The sequence below is a fragment of the Balaenoptera musculus genome, chromosome 11, assembly GCF_009873245.2.
Source record: "Balaenoptera musculus isolate JJ_BM4_2016_0621 chromosome 11, mBalMus1.pri.v3, whole genome shotgun sequence".
Taxonomy (NCBI): Eukaryota; Metazoa; Chordata; class Mammalia; order Artiodactyla; family Balaenopteridae; genus Balaenoptera; species Balaenoptera musculus.
The window spans coordinates 3,362,683-3,382,846 of record NC_045795.1 but is presented as its reverse complement, the minus strand read 5'-3'; the positions used below and the strand labels follow the sequence as shown (position 1 = coordinate 3,382,846).

General features: G+C 48.4%; 1 protein-coding gene across 2 annotated transcripts in view; it reads right to left on the bottom strand.

Moving 5' to 3' along the window:
- The window catches only part of CDYL (chromodomain Y like), a 155,738-nt gene that overhangs the window by 5,045 nt on the left and 130,529 nt on the right, over positions 1-20,164 (bottom strand). For both annotated transcript variants that reach the window (XM_036869196.1, XM_036869197.1), the window contains exons 3-5: positions 14,049-14,305; positions 12,610-12,782; positions 7,142-7,352 (exon numbers count right to left, since the gene is read on the bottom strand). In XM_036869196.1, the coding sequence (XP_036725091.1) occupies positions 7,142-7,352; positions 12,610-12,782; positions 14,049-14,305 (641 nt within the window). The remainder of the gene's footprint in view (positions 1-7,141; positions 7,353-12,609; positions 12,783-14,048; positions 14,306-20,164) is intronic.

Sequence of the window (20,164 nt, the reverse complement as noted above, 5' to 3'; positions counted from 1 at the left end):
GAGATGATAAAAGCAGCACAGAGAGCTCCTGGGACCCGTCCCCCAGCTGTCCCTCACGGTAACACCTTACGGGACACCTCGCGATGACCAGAACCAGGAAATTACCGTCAACACGAGGCTCTTGGGACTGAGGCACGCACCCTCTGCCGGTCGCGCCAGGTTTCCCACTGCCGTCCTTTCTCGGACCCAGGATCCCTGCCCTGGGCCGTCAGGCCCCTCCAGGCCGCGATGGTTCCTCGGCCTTTCGGCGAGTCGTCCGACCAGGCGCCCTGGAGGCGCTGTGCGGCGTTTGTGGGTGGTGCCTGCTGCCAGGGCTGCTCCAGTGTTACCGGGTGCCCAGGACGCCTACTTCTCCCAACTGCAGTCACTCTTTTTCCACCATCAATGATGAGCGGATGCAAACATCCTTTTCCTCGTCAGCTGGTAGCCCCCGCCTGAGGCAGGCACCCCTGTCTCACCCTCCCCTGCGTCTCCCCCAGGCGTGGGGGGGAGTCCTGCACCCAGAGGCGTGGCCCCGCACATGGGCAGGAGGAGGTGGAGCCCAGGGCACAAGGGCGACGGCTGGACACTGCTGTGCCGCCCAGATCTGGCTGCCCGGCCGCTGGAGACGGTCGGCACAGACGCCAGGAGCCCTGGGGACCCTCTACTGCGGGGCAACACCGCAGCCTGAGCTCAGTGACGACGGACACAGCAGCCAGCCACTCCAGCCCACGGCGGGACGCGTGTCCCAGGCCACAGGTGCCCAGAGCTTCCCACGGGGGCGGGGGTGAAGCTCTGCAGGGCCTGCCGCGTGCCAGCCTCCCCCTCAGTCTCTGTGCCTGCGACCCCAGCCCGGGACCCAGCCTGTGCCCGATTACGGCTCCAGGAGTGAGGAACACACCATGAACTTTCTACAAACCACAAGCTGCAACGCAAACACAAACTCTCGTTACCGGTGGGTTCAACAGCTAAGAAATAACCCCCACAATCCTGTGGGAAAAGCCCTCTCATCCTAAGCAGCTTTGCTCCTTCATGCTTTCCCTTCAAAGTGCAGCTTTCAGGTTATTGGGTAAAGAACCTGTTGATTGACAGCCTCTGGGAGGGCTCACGCCAAGGAGTACTTCCCAGAACTTCTGCTGCCAGTGTCCTTGTCCCCATGGTGAAACAGAGCCACCCCACCCCCCGCCTCTGCAGGAGACCTTCCAACACTAGCAGCCGTGTGGATGAAAGGCTCTTGGTGCTCCAGTCAGGCATCAGGGCTGTGCCTCTGAGGTGGGAGAGCCAACTTCAGGACACTGGTCCACAAGAGACCTCCCAGCTCCATGTAATACCAAATGGCAAAAATCTCTCAGAGATCTCCATCTCAACATCAAGACCCAGCTTCACTCAACGACCAGCAAGCTACAGTGCTGGACACCCTATGCCAAACAACTAGCAAGACAGGAACACAGCCCCATCCATTAGCAGAGAGGCTGTCTAAAATCATAATAAGGCCACAGACACCCCAAAATACACCACCAGATGTGGACGTGCCCACCAGAAAGACAAGATCCAGCCTCATCTGCCAGAACACGGGCACTAGTTCCCTCCACCAGGAAGCCTACACAACCCACTGAACCAACCTTAGCCACTGGGGACTGATACCAAAAACAACGGGAACTACGAACCTGCAGCCTGTGAAAAGGAGACCCCAAACACAGTAAGATAAGCAAAATGAGACGACAGAAAAACACACAGCAGATGAAGGAGCAGGGTCAAAACACACCAGACCTAACAAATGAAGAGGAAATAGGTAGTCTACCTGAAAAAGAATTCAGAATAATGATAGTAAGGATGATCCAAAATCTTGGAAATAGAATAGACAAAATGCAAGAAACATTTAACAAGGACGTAGAAGAACTAAAGAGGAACTAAGCAACAATGAAAAACACAATAAATGAAATTAAAAATACTCTAGAAGGGATCAATAGCAGAATAACTGAGGCAGAAGAATGGATAAGTGACCTGGAAGATAAAATAGTGGAAATAACTACTGCAGAGCAGAATAAAGAAAATAGAATGGAAAGAACTGAGGACAGTCTCAGAGACCTCTGGGACAACATTAAACACACCAACGTTTGAATTATAGGGGTCCCAGAAGAAGAAGAGAAAAAGAAAGGGACTGAGAAAATATTTGAAGAGATTATAGTTGAAAACTTCCCTAATATGGGAAAGGAAATAGTCAATCAAGTCCTGGAAGCACAGAGAGTCCCATACAGGATAAATCCAAGGAGAAACATGCCAAGACACATATTAATCAAACTGTCAAAAATTAAATATAAGGAAAACATATTAAAAGCAGCAAGGGAAAAACAACAAATAACACACAAGGGAATCCCCATAAGGTTAACAGCTGATCTTTCAGCAGAAACTCTGCAAACCAGAAGGGAGTGGCAGGACATATTTAAAGTGAAGGAGAAACACCTACAACCAAGATTACTCTACCCAGCAAGGATCTCATTCAGATTTGATGGAGAAATTAAAACCTTTACAGACAAGCAAAAGCTGAGAGAGTTCAGCACCACCAAACCAGCTTTACAACAAATGCTAAAGGAACTTCTCTAGGCAAGAAACACAAGAGAAGGAAAAGACCTACAATAACAAACCCAAAACATTTAAGAAAATGGGAATAGGAATATACATATCGGTAATTACCTTAAATGTAAATGGATTAAATGCTCCCACCAAAAGACACAGACTGGCTGAATGGATACAAAAACAAGACCCATATATATATGCTGTCTACAAGAGACCCACTTCAGACCTAGGGACACATACAGACTGAAAGTGAGGGGATGGAAAAAGATACTCCATGCAAATGGAAATCAAAAGAAAGCTGGAGTAGCAATTCTCATATCAGACAAAATAGACTTTAAAATAAAGACTATTACAAGAGACAAAGAAGGACACTACATAATGATCAAGGGATTGATCCAAGAAGAAGGTATAACAACTGTAAATATTTATGCACCCAACATAGGAGCACCTCAATACATAAGGCAAATACTAACAGCCATAAAAGGGGAAATCAACAGTAACACAATCATAGTAGGGGACTTTAACACCCCACTTTCACCAATGGACAGATCATCCAAAATGAAAATAAGGAAACACAAGCTTTAAATGATACATTAAACAAGATGGACTTAATTGATATTTATAGGACATTCCACCCCAAAACAACAGAATACACATTTTTCTCAAGTGCTCTTGGAACATTCTCCAGGATAGATCATATCTTGGGTCACAAATCAAGCCTTGGTAAATTTAAGAAAATTGAAATGGTATCAAGTATCTTTTCCGACCACAATGCTATGAGACTAGGTATCAATTACAGGAAAAGATCTGTAAAAAATACAAACATATGGAGGCTACACAATACACTACTTAATAACGAAGTGATCACTGAAGAAATCAAAGGGGAAATCAAAAAATACCTAGAAACAAATGACAATGGAGATACGACGACCCAAAACCTATGGGATGCAGCAAAAGCAGTGCTAAGAGGGAAGTTTATAGCAATACAATCCTACTTTAAGAAACAGGAAACATCTCGAATAAACAACCTAACCTTGCACCTAAAGCAATTAGAGAAAGAAGAACAAAAAAACCCCAAAGCTAGCAGAAGGAAAGAAATCATAAAGATCAGATCAGAAATAAATGAAAAAGAAATGAAGGAGACAATAGCAAAGATCAATAAAACTAAAAGCTGGTTCTTTGAGAAGATAAACAAAATTGATAAACCATTAGGCAGACTTATCAAGAGAAAAAGGGAGAAGACTCAAATCAATAGAATTAGAAATGAAAAAGGAGAAGTAACCACTGACACTGCAGAAATACAAAGGATCATGAGAGATTACTACAAGCAACTCTATGCCAATAAAATGGACAACCTGGAAGAAATGGACAGATTCTTAGAAATGCACAACCTGCTGAGACTGAACCAGGAAGAAATAGAAAATATGAACAGACCAATCACAAGCACTGAAATTGAAACTGTGATTAAAAATCTTCCAACAAACAAAAGCCCAGGACCAGATGGCTTCACAGGCGAATTCTATCAAACATTTAGAGAAGAGCTAACACCTATCCTTCTCAAACTCTTCCAAAATATTGCAGAGGGAGGAACACTCCCCAACTCATTCTACGAGGCCACCATCACCCTGATACCAAAACCAGACAAAGATGTCACAAAGAAAGAAAACTACAGGCCAGTATCACTGATGAACATAGATGCAAAAATCCTCAACAAAATACTAGCAAACAGAATCCAACAGCACATTAAAAGGATAAGTGGGGTTTATCCCAGAAATGCAAGGATTCTTCAATATATGCAAATCAATCAACGTGATACATCATGTTAACAAATTGAAGGAGAAAAACCATATGATCATCTCAATAGATGCAGAGAAAGCTTTTGACAAAATTCAACACCCATTTATGATAAAAGCCCTGCAGAAAGTAGGCACAGAGGGAACTTTCCTCAACATAATAAAGGCCATATATGACAAACCCACAGCCAACATTGTCCTCAATGGTGAAAAACAAACCATTTCCACTAAGATCAGGAACAAGACAAGGTTGCCCACTCTCACCACTATTATTCAACATAGTTTTGGAAGTGTTAGCCACAGCAATCAGAGAAGAAAAAGAAATAAAAGGAATCCAAATCGGAAAAGAAGAAGTAAAGCTGTCACTGTTTGCAGATGACATGATACTATACATAGAGAATCCTAAAGATGCTACCAGAAAACTACTAGAGCTAATCAATGAATTTGGTAAAGTAGCAGGATACAAAATTAATGCACAGAAATCTCTTGCATTTCTATACACTAATGACGAAAAATCTGAAAGTGAAATTAAGAAAACACTCCTGTTTACCATTGCAACAAAAAGAATAAAATACCTAGGAATAAACCTACCTAAGGAGACAAAAGACCTGTATGCAGAAAATTATAAGACACTGATGAAAGAAAGGTGATACAAATAGATGGAGAGATATACCATGTTCTTGGATTGGAAGAATCAACATTGTGAAAATGACTCTACTACCCAAAGCAATCAACAGATTCAATGCAATCCCTATCAAACTACCACTGGCATTTTTCACAGAACTAGAACAAAAATTTCACAATTTGTATGGAAACACAAAAGACCCCGAATAGCCAAAGCAATCTTGAGAAAGAAAAACGGAGCTGGAGGTATCAGGCTCCCTGACTTCAGACTATATTACAAACCTACAGTAATCAAGACAGTATGGTACTGCAAAAAAACAGAAATATAGATCAATGGAACAGGATAGAAAGCCCAGAGATAGACCCACGCACATATGGTCACCTTATCTTTGATAAAGGAGGCAAGCATATACAGTGGAGAAAAGACAGTCTTTTCAATAAGTGGTGCTGGGAAAACCGGACAGCTACATGTAAAAGTATGAAATTAGAACACTCCCTGACACCATACACAAAAATAAACTCCAAATGGATTAAAGACCTAAATGTAAGGCCAGACACTATCAAACTCTTAGAGGAAAACATAGGCAGAACACTCTATGACATGAATCACAGCAAGATCCTTTTTGACCCACCTCCTAGAGAAATGGAAATAAAAACACAAATAAACAAATGGGACCTAATGAAACTTAAAAGCTTTTGCACAGCAAAGGAAACCATAAACAAGATGAAAAGACAACCCTCAGAATGGGAGAAAATATTTGCAAATGAAGCAACTGACAAAGGATTAATCTCCAAGATTTACAAGCAGCTCGTGCAGCTCAATAACAAAAAAACAAACAACCCAATCCAAAAATGGGCAGAAGACCGAAATAGACATTTCTCCAAAGAAGATATACAGATTGTCAAGAGCCACATGAAAGAATGCTTAACATCATTAATCATTAGAGAAATGCAACTCAAAACTACAATGAGATATCGTCTCACACCAGTCAGAATGGCCATCATCAAAAAATCTACAAACAATAAATGCTGGAGAGGGTGTGGAGAAAAGAGAACCCTCTCGCACTGTTGGTGGGAATGTAAATTGATACAGCCACTATGGAGAACAGTATGGAGGTTCCTTAAAAAACTAAAAATAGAACTACCATATGACCCAGCAATCCCACTACTGGGCATGTACCCTGAGAAAACCATAACTCAAAAAGAGTCATGTACCAAAATGTTCATTGCAGCTCTATTTACAATAGCCAGGAAATGGAAGCAACCTAAGTGTCCATCATCGGATGAATGGATAAAGAAGATGTGGCACATATATGCAATGGAATATTACTCAGCCATAAAAAGAAACGAAATGGAGGTATTTGTAGTGAGGTGGATGGAGTTAGAGTCTGTCATACAGAGTGAAGTAAGTCAGAAAGAGAAAAACAAATACAGTATGCTAACACATATATATGGAATCTAAGGAAAAAAAAAAAGTCATAAGGAACCTAGTGGCAAGATGGGAATAAAGACACAGACCTACTAGAGAATGGACTTGAGGATATGGGGAGGGGGAGGGGTAAGATGTGACAGGGTGAGAGAGTGGCATGGACATATATACACTATCAAATGTAACATAGATAGCTAGTGGGAAGCAGCCGCATAGCACAGGGAGATCAGCTCGGTGCTTTGTGACCACCTAGAGGGGTGGGATAGGGAGGGTGGGAGGGAGGGAGAGGCAAGAGATATGGGAACATATGTATATGTGTAACTGATTCACTTTGTTATAAAGCAGAAACTAACACACCATTGTAAAGCAATTATACTCCAATAAAGATGTTAAAAAAAAAAAACAAAAAAACCTGTTGATTGCAAACTCTGGTTCGTTTGGGTCACAAACTGGGTATTTACTACTCGTGGGTATCGGTGTTAATTATGCAGAGACAGAGACTCCTCACGGCAGGAGGGCCTCTTCCATAAACAGTCTATGAACCAAACCATGAAAACCTTCCACGAGCTCCTGAATTAAGAATGTGATTTCATGATTTAAGAACAAGAACTGAATTACAAGTGCATTTGATGGAAAGCCCCCCCAAGAATGACACCTTGTATATATTTAGAAATACAGTAACCAAACTAGACTTCTTCAGGAAGTTTTCTAAGATGATTTTTTAAAAAGAGGTACTCACAGATGCTCCTCCCATAATCTTGGGAAACATCACGGTGGAACAGCCATCTGGACTCTGTCCGAAGGTAGTGTAGGGTGTCTGGAACCAAGCCTTTTCATTGGCCCAAACCACGTCACAGAGAGGCAGTATGGACGCCCCTAGTCCAATGGCTGGGCCGTTCACGGCTACAATAATAGGCTTCTTAAACTGAATGAAAGTATTCACGAAGTTTCTAAAATGGAAAATAGGGGAATTACTCAAAACACTGCATATGTGAGCAACAGAAAAATCTACTTCTATGGAATTCAATACACCAAGATGCGAGCTCTGTGGGCATCACCGTGACTTGGAATTCGCTAATGGCCTTCTCCCCGCTGCCGGGGGCCCTGGGTTTATGTACCGTGTGCTGCAAAGGCTTAACGGTGCCCTGGACGCCAGGCCAGGGTGGCTGTCGCCATAAGACCTGTGTGAATTCTGCGGGAACAGCACAGCGGAAGGTGCTCTCGGCTTGGGCTCCAGGGCCAACCTGTCTTCCCCTGACGGCAGGAGGAGCCCAGGAACCACGATGGGCTTCGGAGGACCAGTCCAGCAGCTCTCCCGGAGGAGACCTGGCCTGGGGTCACTGCGGTAGCTTGTGCTGGGCAGAGACGCGGGGCCTGGGGTCAGGAACCCCAGGGTTCCAGTCCCCAGGTCGGGACTCGGTCTGGGATTTCAGACGGCTCACTGATTAACTGGAAACACAGATATTTCCTGAGTTTATACGGAACTAGATGGAATGAGTTGGGGGACGTAGGGATGAGAAGCTCCCAGGCTCGTGTGAGACGTGAGACCCGACAAGAGCATCGCACGGCCCGGACACAGAGGGCGTGGGTTCTCACACGGCCCCGCCGACGCCGGTGGGATCTGCTGGAGGGTCAGGCTGGGAAGGCGGGCTGCTCTGCGCTTCGGTTCAGGGCCAGAGGGGGCGTCTCCCTCCCCCGCACTGGGAGCTAGCTACGTTCAGAGGTTGCATCCTGTGAAGATTTAACGTGAAGAAAAGGACAAACACACCCACGATAAATACAAGATCATGCCTTTAGGGCCAGCTATGTTCTAGATCAGATTTCCGTCCAGAACTGCAAATTCTAAAGCTGACGGCCCCCCGCTTTAGCACCAAAAACAACAGTCTGGGTGCTGCTCCCTACAATTCAGCAATTTAAAAAGAAGGCAGATCTGTTCAGATCGTCCCTGAAAGTCACAACTTCGCATCTAGTCTCCCCTCCTCCCCAAATACTGGCACGAAGGGTCATGTCTTTTTTTGGATGGCAGGGTGGGGAGGTTTGGAGGGAGGGAGGGAGTGTGTGTGCGTGTGTGTGTAAGTAACGGGGAGGGGACCCCAGAGTTTGGCAGCCTGCAGGCCTCCCTCTGGGGACTCTTCTCAAAAAACCCCTGCAGTCAGCGCAGACCTCAGCCTGCCCCAGGGTCCCCAAAGGTTATGGGGATTGAGAATTAGGTCACTCAAATGAATGAGCTGCAGAGACTTTTAAATGAGAGCCTGGGGCACTGTTAGGAAGATCACACTGGGTTTTAAGGACGCAAAGAGAGCCAGACAACCTTTACAGTAGGTCCTTGAAATAATCCTAGACCATGTACATGAAGCTACTTCAGTTCTGCCACTTTTCGAGGATTCTGGGTCAACGAGTCGTGACGGAAATGCCTTTTCTATGCTCAGTTACCAACGACCCTTGAGAAGGTAACTGCTGTCTCCCTGATTCAAAGCAGACGTTTTCCCTGAGTAGCCCCACATTCATCTGCTCACGTGAACAGGGGCAAAGTGGTAGCTTAACATGAAAGAGGTGATCAAAACAGTGTAATAAAGGGATTCTATAGAGAAACGGTACAAGGAATGAATCCTTCTCACGTTATATGTCAGTATAAAAGAAAAAAAAATCTGCTTCTAAAATACATATTGAAAAATCAGGCTGGAGAAATTGGAACTGAATTTTTCCCTCCTAAGAAGATGATTTTATTTTTATTTTTGCTTGGATTGACAATCTAAACCCGGGGCTCTTTCTGGGAGGAGTAGGAATTAACCGACTCACTCTGGAGTGAAGACCATCACCCCTTCTCAGAGGATTCCACTGCGCCGTCTGATGAGCTCTGAGATGCCAGAGCGAGCACGGTCCACAGAGAAACCCCTCTCGTGTGAAAATAAAACAAAAAAAAAACAAAGAAAACCCCCCAAAAACCCCAAACAGAAGTTCACAGAACTGCTTTTCTGTTTAGTAGAAACTTCCCCGAGCCAAGAAGGCTTAGCCACACGGCAGCCAGAGGTGGGAGACGGGAGCTGCCTTCAGGCCCCGGGATGGCTCTCGGGAGCCTGGCAGCCAGGGACTGTCTGTCCACTGCTTTGGAGGGCGTAAAGCAAGTGTATTTTAGAACTTAAAATGCATGAACGTCAAATGTGCTCAATGCAACATACTGAGTTTAAACTTCGGTTTCCTCTGGATTACCTATGAATTGAGTGAAAGGCTGTGCTGGGAACAGCAGGGAAGGAAAGAGATCATATTTGCCACAAAAAGACTATTAAACAAAACCGAAATTCTCTCCATTCTTTTGAAGAACATTTACTACCCCACAGACCTCACCAAGCTAGAAAATCACCTAAGAACAACAGTCTAGGAATTGTTTTGGGGAAACCAAGAACTGACCTGTTAAGGGCCAGTTCATTGCCATTTCTCAGCTGAGCTCCCCCTTCATGAGAGTGTCTGGAACGGGACTGAATGGGGAAGAGGTCAGGTTCTAGGGGACGTTTCCTCTCTGGCTTTGCTCCCTCCCCCAAATCTCTGCTCCTCTCGCCTCCTTTTGGGGAGAGGAGGCTCCTGGTCCTTCAGACACGAAGCAGCAGCTATTGGTCCCCACAGACTGCAAAAGCCTAACGTTATAAACTGATCCCTAATAACTCTTTTTATCACTAATGTGCTGAGTATTTTTATTACAATTAATCTGCAAACTGGTTACTGCCAAGAATCCCAGCAACGGAATTAGCCCCTACAGATACTTAAGAATCTAATAGTTTAGACCTGACCTTCCTATTTCCCACCTTTCTTTTGGAAACTCGCTGCGATTGATGTTCTTTGCCCAAAGTTTTAAGGAATTCGAGACGAGACACCACAGAAACAAAAGATACACGTAGTAATAGCTTTATGTGTATAAGCCAACCTTACACACATAAAAATGAATTTCAATGCAAATGAGCAAAAGTAAAGGTTAAGTCAATCGGGTGTAACTATTTCTGGATCCTGCCTGAGTGCATTCAGAAAAATTCACATTGACAAAAATGTATCATTTAAAGAAGAACTGATTTCCTAAAGCAAGATTTGGCTTTCCCCTAGGATACCAATTCAGCCTTTTGTGGGGAGTGAGGAGAGTCTGGAGTTTTGGAAATGGAGTGGGTGGCTGAAGAAAATAAGCATTTAAAGTTACCTAGAAGTTCAATACATGAGATCGCTCTTGACCTATCCTTCCTCTACTCTGTCTAATCCCAACAATACAAGCCTTTGCCCCAGTCAAGGGCAACCCCACCCTGGAGGAGCGGGCCAGAAAGTTTATTAGTGGAACTCAGGGAACTGTCTACGGGGGGAGTGAGCCAGAACGGAGGCCGACAAACCCTGTCTTCTCACTCAGCAGAGCCCCCAAATCACACAGTCAGGTGGAAAGTCAGTGTGATCTTATGGAAAATACACAAAGTCACCACCTGAGGCATAAGCATCTGTATTTTAAAAATGAACAGTAAGTTCCTATAATTCATCCTGAAAGGGTGGGATGGGTCAATAATTAGGAATATCTACAAGTTATCCTAAAGTTACTGACGACTTGTCAAGGAATTACGTGCATTGATCAAGCAGTTTACTTTGAAACTGAATAACAAGGTGGTCCCATCTAGTACACTGAAAGTTTGAAATTATTTAGGAAGCCAGAAGCGATGCTTAATAAAATCAGATTATAAAATTTCAAACTATTTTTGGAAAAACAACTACCCTATGATTGCCTAAAAAATAGTAGTAATCTTCGAAAAGATTAACGAACAGATAATGTCTTGTACACGTGCACGCACGTGTATATAGTATGAGAAAACATATTAATTTTGAGAATTATTGAAAATATTCTAAAAGGCCAAGGCAATGCCCTATAGTCCCAAGGTGTGGGGTTCCAGGGCTCTTCTGACGGGCTGTTTGGGGCTGCGCCCATCGGAACCACCTGGGGAGATCTTTTGGCGAGAGATGCCCCGCCCACTCCAGGCCAAGACAGGAAAAAGGCTTCCACCGTCCTGCTGTGCAGCCCTCGAATGGTTTAGGGACCAGAAAGCCCAGTGCCCTCAACGTCAGTGCTTAGAGTCTCAGCCACGCGGGGCCCAATGATTATCGAAAGCAGCTCAACTTCAACTCTCCAAATAACCAAGGATCTTGGAGAAGATTCAAGCAACGTTATTGCCACTTTGCGAGTCTGCATCTCTTTAAATGTTTTCATCCTGTAAGTGACAAAGACACACAAAGGGTTCTTTGGGGTCCCTGAGGGATATGACATTTCTAGGGAGGTAGGCAGGGCAGTACAATAGTCGTTCTGGCTGGTGACTGCGTTTCATTCACTTCAAATAAAATTAATCTCTGAAAAATCAGACACTTTAAATTATGCTTATAGTGATTAGCATGAAATACATACAAAATATGTACCTGCATATGTTTATTGCAGAATCACGTGGTTCTAAAGAAAGCTTCCTGCAACGTTATGTTATAGGAGTAGAAAATCCGAAAACAGAGGAAATAGAAATATCGAAAGTTACACTGCTAAATGGGAAAAGTTGCAAAACAACACACAATATAATTCCACTTATTTGAGAGAATTAAAAATACACCTGTATTATTTGTGTGTGTGTGTGTATGGAATGCACATCTGAAAATGTTTGAAAAAGGTTGGGGAAGACATACAAATAAACAGTGGATGCCTTGTTGGGGGTGAAAGAAAGGGAACTCTGTGTATCTGTATCATCTAGTTTTATGTGTAGCTGGAACTCAGGATGAACTTGTGTGTACTGCTTGTACTGAAAAAACCTTCTCATGTGATGTTATGGAACTAGTGTGTCATAAAGTCCAGCCGATTTATTTTAGAGTCAAGCAAACGGTAAGTTACCACGTGAAAAAGAGGGAGTGTCTTTACTCCAGGGCTGGCGGCAGAGCACACGGAGCGCGGACGGCCGAAACCCCGGCCACGTGCTACCCTGCGCTCTGCCCCTGGAGCGCCCCCCATCGAGCGAGTGCTGGGCTCCAGCCAACCTTGACATGAGTCATTTGCTCAAGGCAAGTGGCCCACAGCAGAGACAGAAGATCTGACCAACTGTGCTACCAGCGAGTCACAGGGGAGGAGACGCACGCCCTGCTCGCAGGCCCGTCCAGGCCCGCCCCACGGGGTCTGGGTCACGCCGGCGTTCACGGCAGACCAGGTGTGCGTACCTGATGGCCTCGGCCATCTTCGTGCTCTCTCTCTTCCGGTCGTCCGTCAGGCGCCGGATGAAGTAGATGAAGTCGAGGCCGCAGCAGAAGACGCTGCCCACGGCGCTGAGCAGCACCAGCTTGCTGTCGTCGGCGGCGGCTGTGCTCAGGGCGCTCTGCACTTCCTTCATCACCTGAAAGGCACCGGGCGTCACGGGCGCGAAGGGAACCCTCAGGGCATCTTACTACTGGACCATCTCGATCCACGGAAAGTGCATTTACAGCCTGATACTGTTGCCGGTATCTACCAAGTAACTCGCAAGTTTCTTATTTTCTGAAACCAGCGATTGGGAATAATGGGGACAGAGTATCATCACGTAACAAATTACGAACGGAGCATAACTAGAGAGATGTGTGAATCTGAGTTACTCAACGGTCCAGTCCTTGCGGCTCTCGGTGGGTGAGTTCCGTATTATATCCCCTTGGCATTTCTACAGTTTGGACAGCAGGTGGCACATGCAACCAGTTCAAACAAACTACTAGTTTGGTTCTGTTTGGTTTCATTTGACACCAGCCTCCATACTTGGGACAGAAACCCCAAGTTTAGTGCGTAAGGGTAATAAGTACAAGCACATCAGCATGGAGGCATTTTAGAAGGGCACAAACCATTTAAAATGGTCTCTGTGAAGGACTTACAAATAACCAACGGTCTAACGATGTACCGGGGACCAGCCCTGAGCTGGTCTGTCCCGTGATCCTGGCCAGACACACTAGCTTTCTGTGGTTTGGTTTTCTCGTCCAGAAAAGGCTTGACCTAGCTGTTCACAAGCAGGAAACAAACAACTACCAGAACTTACAATTTTAGGCATGATATAGTGCAGGTTCAAACACTTCCGATTTTAGATACTCCACAGAACTAAGTTTTCGAGGCTCTGCGAGCACCAGTCTCCCTCGATCCTGGGAAGCTGCCTTTACCGGGTACGATCAGTAACAAATGCACTGGTATCACTGCAGCTGTAAGTTCCACTGCGTGGAGCGCTGGGACCGACTGGGAAGGATGGTGAGATATTTGGAAGGCTGGACCTGGCGCTCTTTAATCTTGTCTGAACAGAGAGCTCTGGGACCTGACAAAAGCTACAGGATGGCGTGTGCACACGCTTTACACGTGACTTCAGGGAGGCCCCCTGTCCCCCCCGATGGATGAAGAGCTCCTGGCCGGGAGGTGGAAGCACAGGGGCACCACCGCCACCTCCCTGTTCACAGCCAGAGCCCCGAGCAGGAAGCCGGGCCCTCACCGGACCACACCGTCCCCACATATAACGGGGAGCAGGCCTGCCGCGCTGCCCTGGCTTCCACTGTCGGGTGAAACAGCCCGGGGTGGGGATGGGGGATGAGAAAGGGCGCACGAGAGCAGGGACCGGGCCCCGCAGGCCCCGAGAGGCCCCAGGGACGGCGCTCACCTCTGGGTTGAGAGAGTTGTTCTCGGACGACTTCGTGGACAGCAGGATGTGAGTGAAGCCGTCCTGCTTCCGGACGACGATGTCCCTGTACCTGTAGGCGCTTTCCGTCTGCCTCACGCTGAAACGCAGCCGCTTGTCGAAGGGCTGGTCTCGTCTGTCGTCGATGAATTTCCTCTTCCCGGCCGTCACGCCCGTGACTGACGTCTGCAGGTTGGTCGTCCCGTTGGCCGTCAGCGCGTCCATGAATGGGGACGAACCTGCCAGGGGTCCGAAAGCACAGCAGTCGGTGAGGTCTTGCCATCAACTCGCCTTTGAATTAGGGAAAAGTGCTTGCGACAGACCCAGGATCGACTGTGTTAATTTAAGAAGGTTAAAAAGTAGAACCTTTGGAGAGGCTACTTTGAAAGGCGTTTGTTTGCCTTCCAAGTCTGACGAGGAAATCACCCTCGCACTGATCCCGCCTAATAAAACAGAGATGGGAAGGAACGTGCTGAAAAGAAGCTGCAAAATTTGAGACTTTTGAGGGATGGAACTGAACTAGAATGGGTCTCATGAAGAGGACATACTCTGGGCTTGAGAAGTTGAAAGAAGAATGGAAACTGCTTCAAAGAAATATCTTATTATTAGAGCCGAGGCTACCTGCCACTTAGCCGAAATTTCTTCTGGATGAAGAGCCACTCGTACAGATGCATGAAGCAGCCCCCCCGTTTCTGTGGGTCCACCACCCCCTCGGGCCACTCTGTCCACTGGTCCCAGTTCTACTACATTGTCAAACAGCCTTTTCAACGGCTGGAGACAGCGCTCTCTCCTGCCACCGAAGACGTCCCGCTACTTCTCCCTCCTCGGTAGGTTGCTGTGTGTCAGCCTGACTGCTGTGCTTCACTCAGCCTTAAGACACGGCCTTCCGGACTCAGTGCTGCTTAATACGGTAAAGTCAAGAGTTTGATACTTTCTTAGAGTTACCAAGAAATGTCAGGCTAAGGGCTCAGGTGTTAAGGCAAATAATTATGCTCCTATTGGTGTGAATTGTCTAAATATTATCTAACCTGGTAATGAATGTATAGAGCCTTTGGGTGGAGGAAGAAAGGGAAAGAAATGCAAGGAACTGGATCAGGCTTTACTGATAAAATGAGCAAGGAGAGAAGTTCTCTGAGGAGAAGAGCGGGATGAATTACGAGTCAGGAATATTTCCTGTGAAGTGAAAGAAGACAAGCTGGAACCGCTGGAGAAGACTTGTGAATGGATGTTTGGAGAAGTCAGGTCATCTCCCTGGTTAAACAGGTTGACTTTCATTCAGTTAGTAGAACTACTTTGGAGGTTTTAAGAATTCGAAATAAATTCATTTTTGGGAAAATCTGGGAGAAGTTCTAATAAATATATGGTGCAAGACGCTGAGACTATAAGAAGGTACATGGTAATAGGCCTCCCCCATCAGCCCACGACCCCCTGCCCTCCACAGCCACTGTGTCTGGTTTCCAGGTGTCTCACAGAGTGCCCTAGGTGTATATCAGCAAATATGAATTTAAATGCTTCTCTCTCACCCGCCTTTAACAAACACAAATGGTGGCATATTAGACACAGTGTTTTGAATTTCTGTAATGCATTTTACCAGCAATTTTTTGATACTACAAATAATGCCGCAATGCATAACCTTGGCTTGTGTTGTCCCTTCCCATGTGCTGGCCAATCTGTAGGATAAGTTTCTAAAGGATCTGTAACGGAAAGAGCATCTGATAAGCTGTTACCAGTGAGACAGGGCACTGCTGAATCTTTCTAAGGAAGCCAGCAAGGATCCTTTCTGTTTCTTTTAACCTTCAGCCTCTCCGCTACCAGGTCCCCCCACCCTCCCATCTGTGCTTACAGACGTTCTCCGCTCTGAGCTGCTCTTCCCAGCACTGCCCTCTCTTCTCACGCCCGTCACAGCCTCGCCTGGGCTGTCCTTGCTGTCCCCACTTCTCCCTCCGCCCATCTGCCCTGAGCCGGAGTCTACACGAACGGACAACTTCCCGGGTGCGGGGAGGAACGGGCCACGGATGAGGCTAACCACTGAGCCCGGTGCCCGGGAGACGGGGCGTCTGCAGGGAGTGTCACAGGCAAGCGCGGTTTTCTCCAGTTACCGCTGGAGTGAAGAGGCTCCAGAGCCCAGCAGTGGGGCTTGTGGTAAGCGGAGCGGGTGTCCGGAAATGACAGCGGAGCCGAGCAGCAGGAGCAGTGAAGGGGAGATGAGCAGCGAGCCCGCCTGGGAGCGGGGAGGGCCACGCGCAGGGCCAGGAAGGCAGCCCCGGGCTGCCCAAGGGGCGGGAGAGGCGCCACGCGGCGAGGATGCGCCAACAGTGACGTACGCCACAGAGAGGAGAAGGGGAACGGGGAGGTCATGGGGCGGGGGGGGTGGGGAATGGAGAGGTCATGGGGCGGGGTGGGGGGGGGGAATGGAGAGGTCATGGGGCGGGGTGGGGGTGGGGAATGGAGAGGTCATGGGGCGGGGGGGGGGGGAATGGAGAGGTCATGGGGCGGGGGGGTGGGGAATGGAGAGGTCATGGGGCGGGGGGGTGGGGAATGGAGAGGTCATGGGGCGGGGGGGTGGGGAATGGAGAGGTCATGGGGCGGGGTGGGGGTGGGGGGAATGCGAGGCCACTATTAAACCCGGGAAGTGGTCTCACCGGAGGGCAGAAGCCAGAATGCAAGATTCAATGTACGACAGACAAAAACTGTCATGCAAAAAAACATAAATGTTCAAACCGAGAATTTGTTAAAATGCAGTTTTAAAGACCCCAGAAGAACAACTGCAGGTGAGCGGGACTGGTATTTACGTGACAGACGATGATGATTCCCCTGCCTACAAAGAGGCCCCGTCAGGAATAAGCCCCCGCAGAGGCAGGCAGGGAGGCCACCCGGCCCGGGTGAAGGGTAACGGGCGGCCCGTCTGGGGCTCCGGCACTTCCCGGAGGAGCAGATTCTCGGGGCGGCACTTGCCGGTGTGTTTGGATCTTGACGTTACCAACCCTGAGTGAGTTAACAGGTGCTGTGTCAAAGCGGCAAGAACGAGCCTGGTGACACGGGGAAGCCCTCTGCGTGCCGGGTGCCCGCCGTCCACCAGGGCAAAGCCGCTGGCTTCGGATTGGCCCTTCCACCCCGACCTGCTCCTGCTTCGCAGGGTAAAGCCACACACTCCTCGACTCTCCAGGAGTTTTCCTGGTGGCTTCCTTCCACAAAAGCAGGGTTTCTAGGCTACGGGTCCATGTAGCCTTGATACGTGAGCTTTGGAAAAAGCTCAACATATTTGAGGCAGCAGGTCCCCCGGAGCTCTCCGTGGTTCTGCAAATTTACCCGTGGATTTCTGTTGGCTCGTGCCAACCAGCACTGCTGACTCTGGCCTTCATGTCCCTGTTAGAGCTCTGCTGAGTGGCTCAACCCCCAACCCCACGCCAATATGACCCCCGGGACCCTCTGTTACCTGCCTGTAGGACCCTGTTCAGGTGGAGAAGTGCTCACAGCAGGACTGACCTCAGACTCACAGGCGCCAGCACTGGGCCACGTCCCCCGTGACGTGTGTCCCCCGTCCAGGTCTGTGCTCCCCCAGGGCCTCTGGACTCGCTCTTCCCTCTGCCTAGAACGTTCTGGCCCTAGAGCTCCAGACGGCTGCTTGTTTCTGCTCATCTGCGCGGCAGCTCCTCGGGAGGCCCCGGCCCCCACGCTTGCGGCGCCCCCGTCAGCATCCACGCGGCCCGGTCTGTTTCCCTCGCGGTGCTCCTCACCCCAGCTCATTGTGTCTCACCTGACTTCTACTTACGCTCCGTAAGCTCCTGAGAGCAGGGTCCCTGTCTGTCTCATTCACGGCCGCACCCCCGGTGCTTGGAACACGCGGTCGCCACTGACCAAGCAGATGAGGGGAGGGGACCCCAACGCCCCTTCAGCCCAGCCCCCTGCACTCAGAGGAGGAGGCCTGCAGCCCACCCAGCCTCGTGACAATCGGGGGCAGGAGTGCCACACTTCAGAGCAGAAGCCACTGCCAAGGACTCAACTAACAGGCAAACACTGAGATTCAGGAACAGGCGTCCTCCACGATGGAAACCATCGTGCGACACGGTGTGACCCAGGCTCTGAGGGAAACACAGGAGGCAAAAGCTGCCTCGTGAGCTGACAGCTCCTGAGGGAGTCGGACGCCGGGACCACGAGGTGCTTTCCTACGAGGAACCGGCGTGAAATCCAGCTAGGAAAAACTCACTCAGCGTCTTTCCCGAAAAACGGTTTTCTAAAACATTCTAAGAGCAAAGAAGATACCCTCAGGGGCCTCCCTGGTGGCACAGTGGTTGAGAATCCACCTGCCAATCCAGGGGACAAGGGTTTGAACCCTGGTCCGGGAAGATCCTACGTGCCACAGAGCAACTAAGCCCGTGCGCCACAACTACTGAGCCTGCGCTCTAGAGCCTGCAAGCCACAACTACTGAGCCCACATGCCACAACTACTGAAGCCTGCGCACCTAGAGCCCGTTCTCCGCAACAAGAGAAGCCACCGCAATGAGAAGCCCGCGCACCGCAACGAAGGGTAGCCCCCGTTCGCCGCACCTAGAGAAAGTCCGCGCGCGGCAACGAACACCCCACGCAGCCAAAAAAACAAACAAAAAACAAACAAAAAAAAGATACCCTCAAACATGTACTGCTAACCTGTTAAAATTCACTGCTTCAAGGGACTTCCCTGGTGGCGCAGTGGGTAAGACTCTGCGCTCCCAATGCAGGGGGCCTGGGTTCAATCCCCGGTCAGGGAACTAGATCCCACATGCATGCCACAACTAAGAGTTCGCATGCTGCAACTAAGGAGCCTGTGAGCTGCAACTAAGACCCGGTGCCACCAAATAAATAAATAAAATTTAAAAATTCACTGCTTCAAAAAGCATGTCTCTAACGTGAAATGTGCTTCCGACCATGATAGAGAAATGGTGTCTGGATTTCCTCACTGGCCAGTGAGACCCAGAAAACAGAACAAACCACCACATGACCATTTCAGACACCAGACAACAGGCAGGGCAGGACCGTGTTGCCAGCATGAAGGGGGCAGGTGAGCCCGATGACCCACTGGGCCTTCTGTCCGGAGGTGACTTCCACGCTGCGGGGAAATGCTGACCTGGGAACGCGGACTGAAGGCGAGGAGGCCGGGAGGCTGGAAGAAGGAAAGGACCTAGGCCTCCTGGATGTTCACGGCCATTACTTTCTTTAGTCTAAAGTTAGAGAGCAAGCACTACAGTGTCTACAGAATTATCAGCCCTCCTTTATGGAGTCTAACATTTCCAAATGTTGTTATCCACACTCATGGAACCTAATCCTATGTAATGATATAAAAGCCTATCATTTTATTCAGATTATATAATCTGCAAACTGAATTCATTAACAGAAAACTTTTCAAACGAACGTGGAACTAAAGGTAGGCTTTAAACATTAGCATCCCTTGTTTCCATAACACATTCAGTGAATCCTTTGTAAATCGTTATAAAAGTCTCTGCTGCAACTCCTTCAATTACGGTTCCCTGTCCATGGGGATCTCTGGATTTAAAGTTTATAGGCTCACTCTTGGCTGTCTTCATAAGAGACATTAACATGTCATCGGTGCTCCTATAATGCTTTGCTCCAACACGACTGATATATCAGCAACAATCTGAGCACCTGGGCACGCAGCGCCCACTGTGAGAAAGCTTGGGCTGTGCTTCTGGGCCCCAACCTGGACTTGGTCCCCCCCCTTCACCCCGGCTGAGCCCTCTGGATGCTCGCCACCTTGGGCTGTAAGAGGTGACTCCCCAGAGCAGGAGGGCGCCCAGCACTGCCTCTGACACTTGGGATACACCTGACCCAATAAATAAGCCTGAGACTCGAGCCCTCGCCACCCGGTCAGCACGCCTCCTGCTTTCTCAGCAGCATCCGCAGGGTGTCCCTCGCTAGCTGGTGCCACCCTGGGAGGTGGGTGGCTGGAGGGGAGAGCAGGCTGCCGGGTCACTGTCCTGACTTGGCTGGAGACCTGTGGGGTGGGAGTGAGCAGGGACAGACCCGTGATCACTGCCCTGCACACTCACGTCACGTCCAGTCCCTGGCCCCTCCCTGCCCTGCTTTCTCCATCCGCCCGCTTT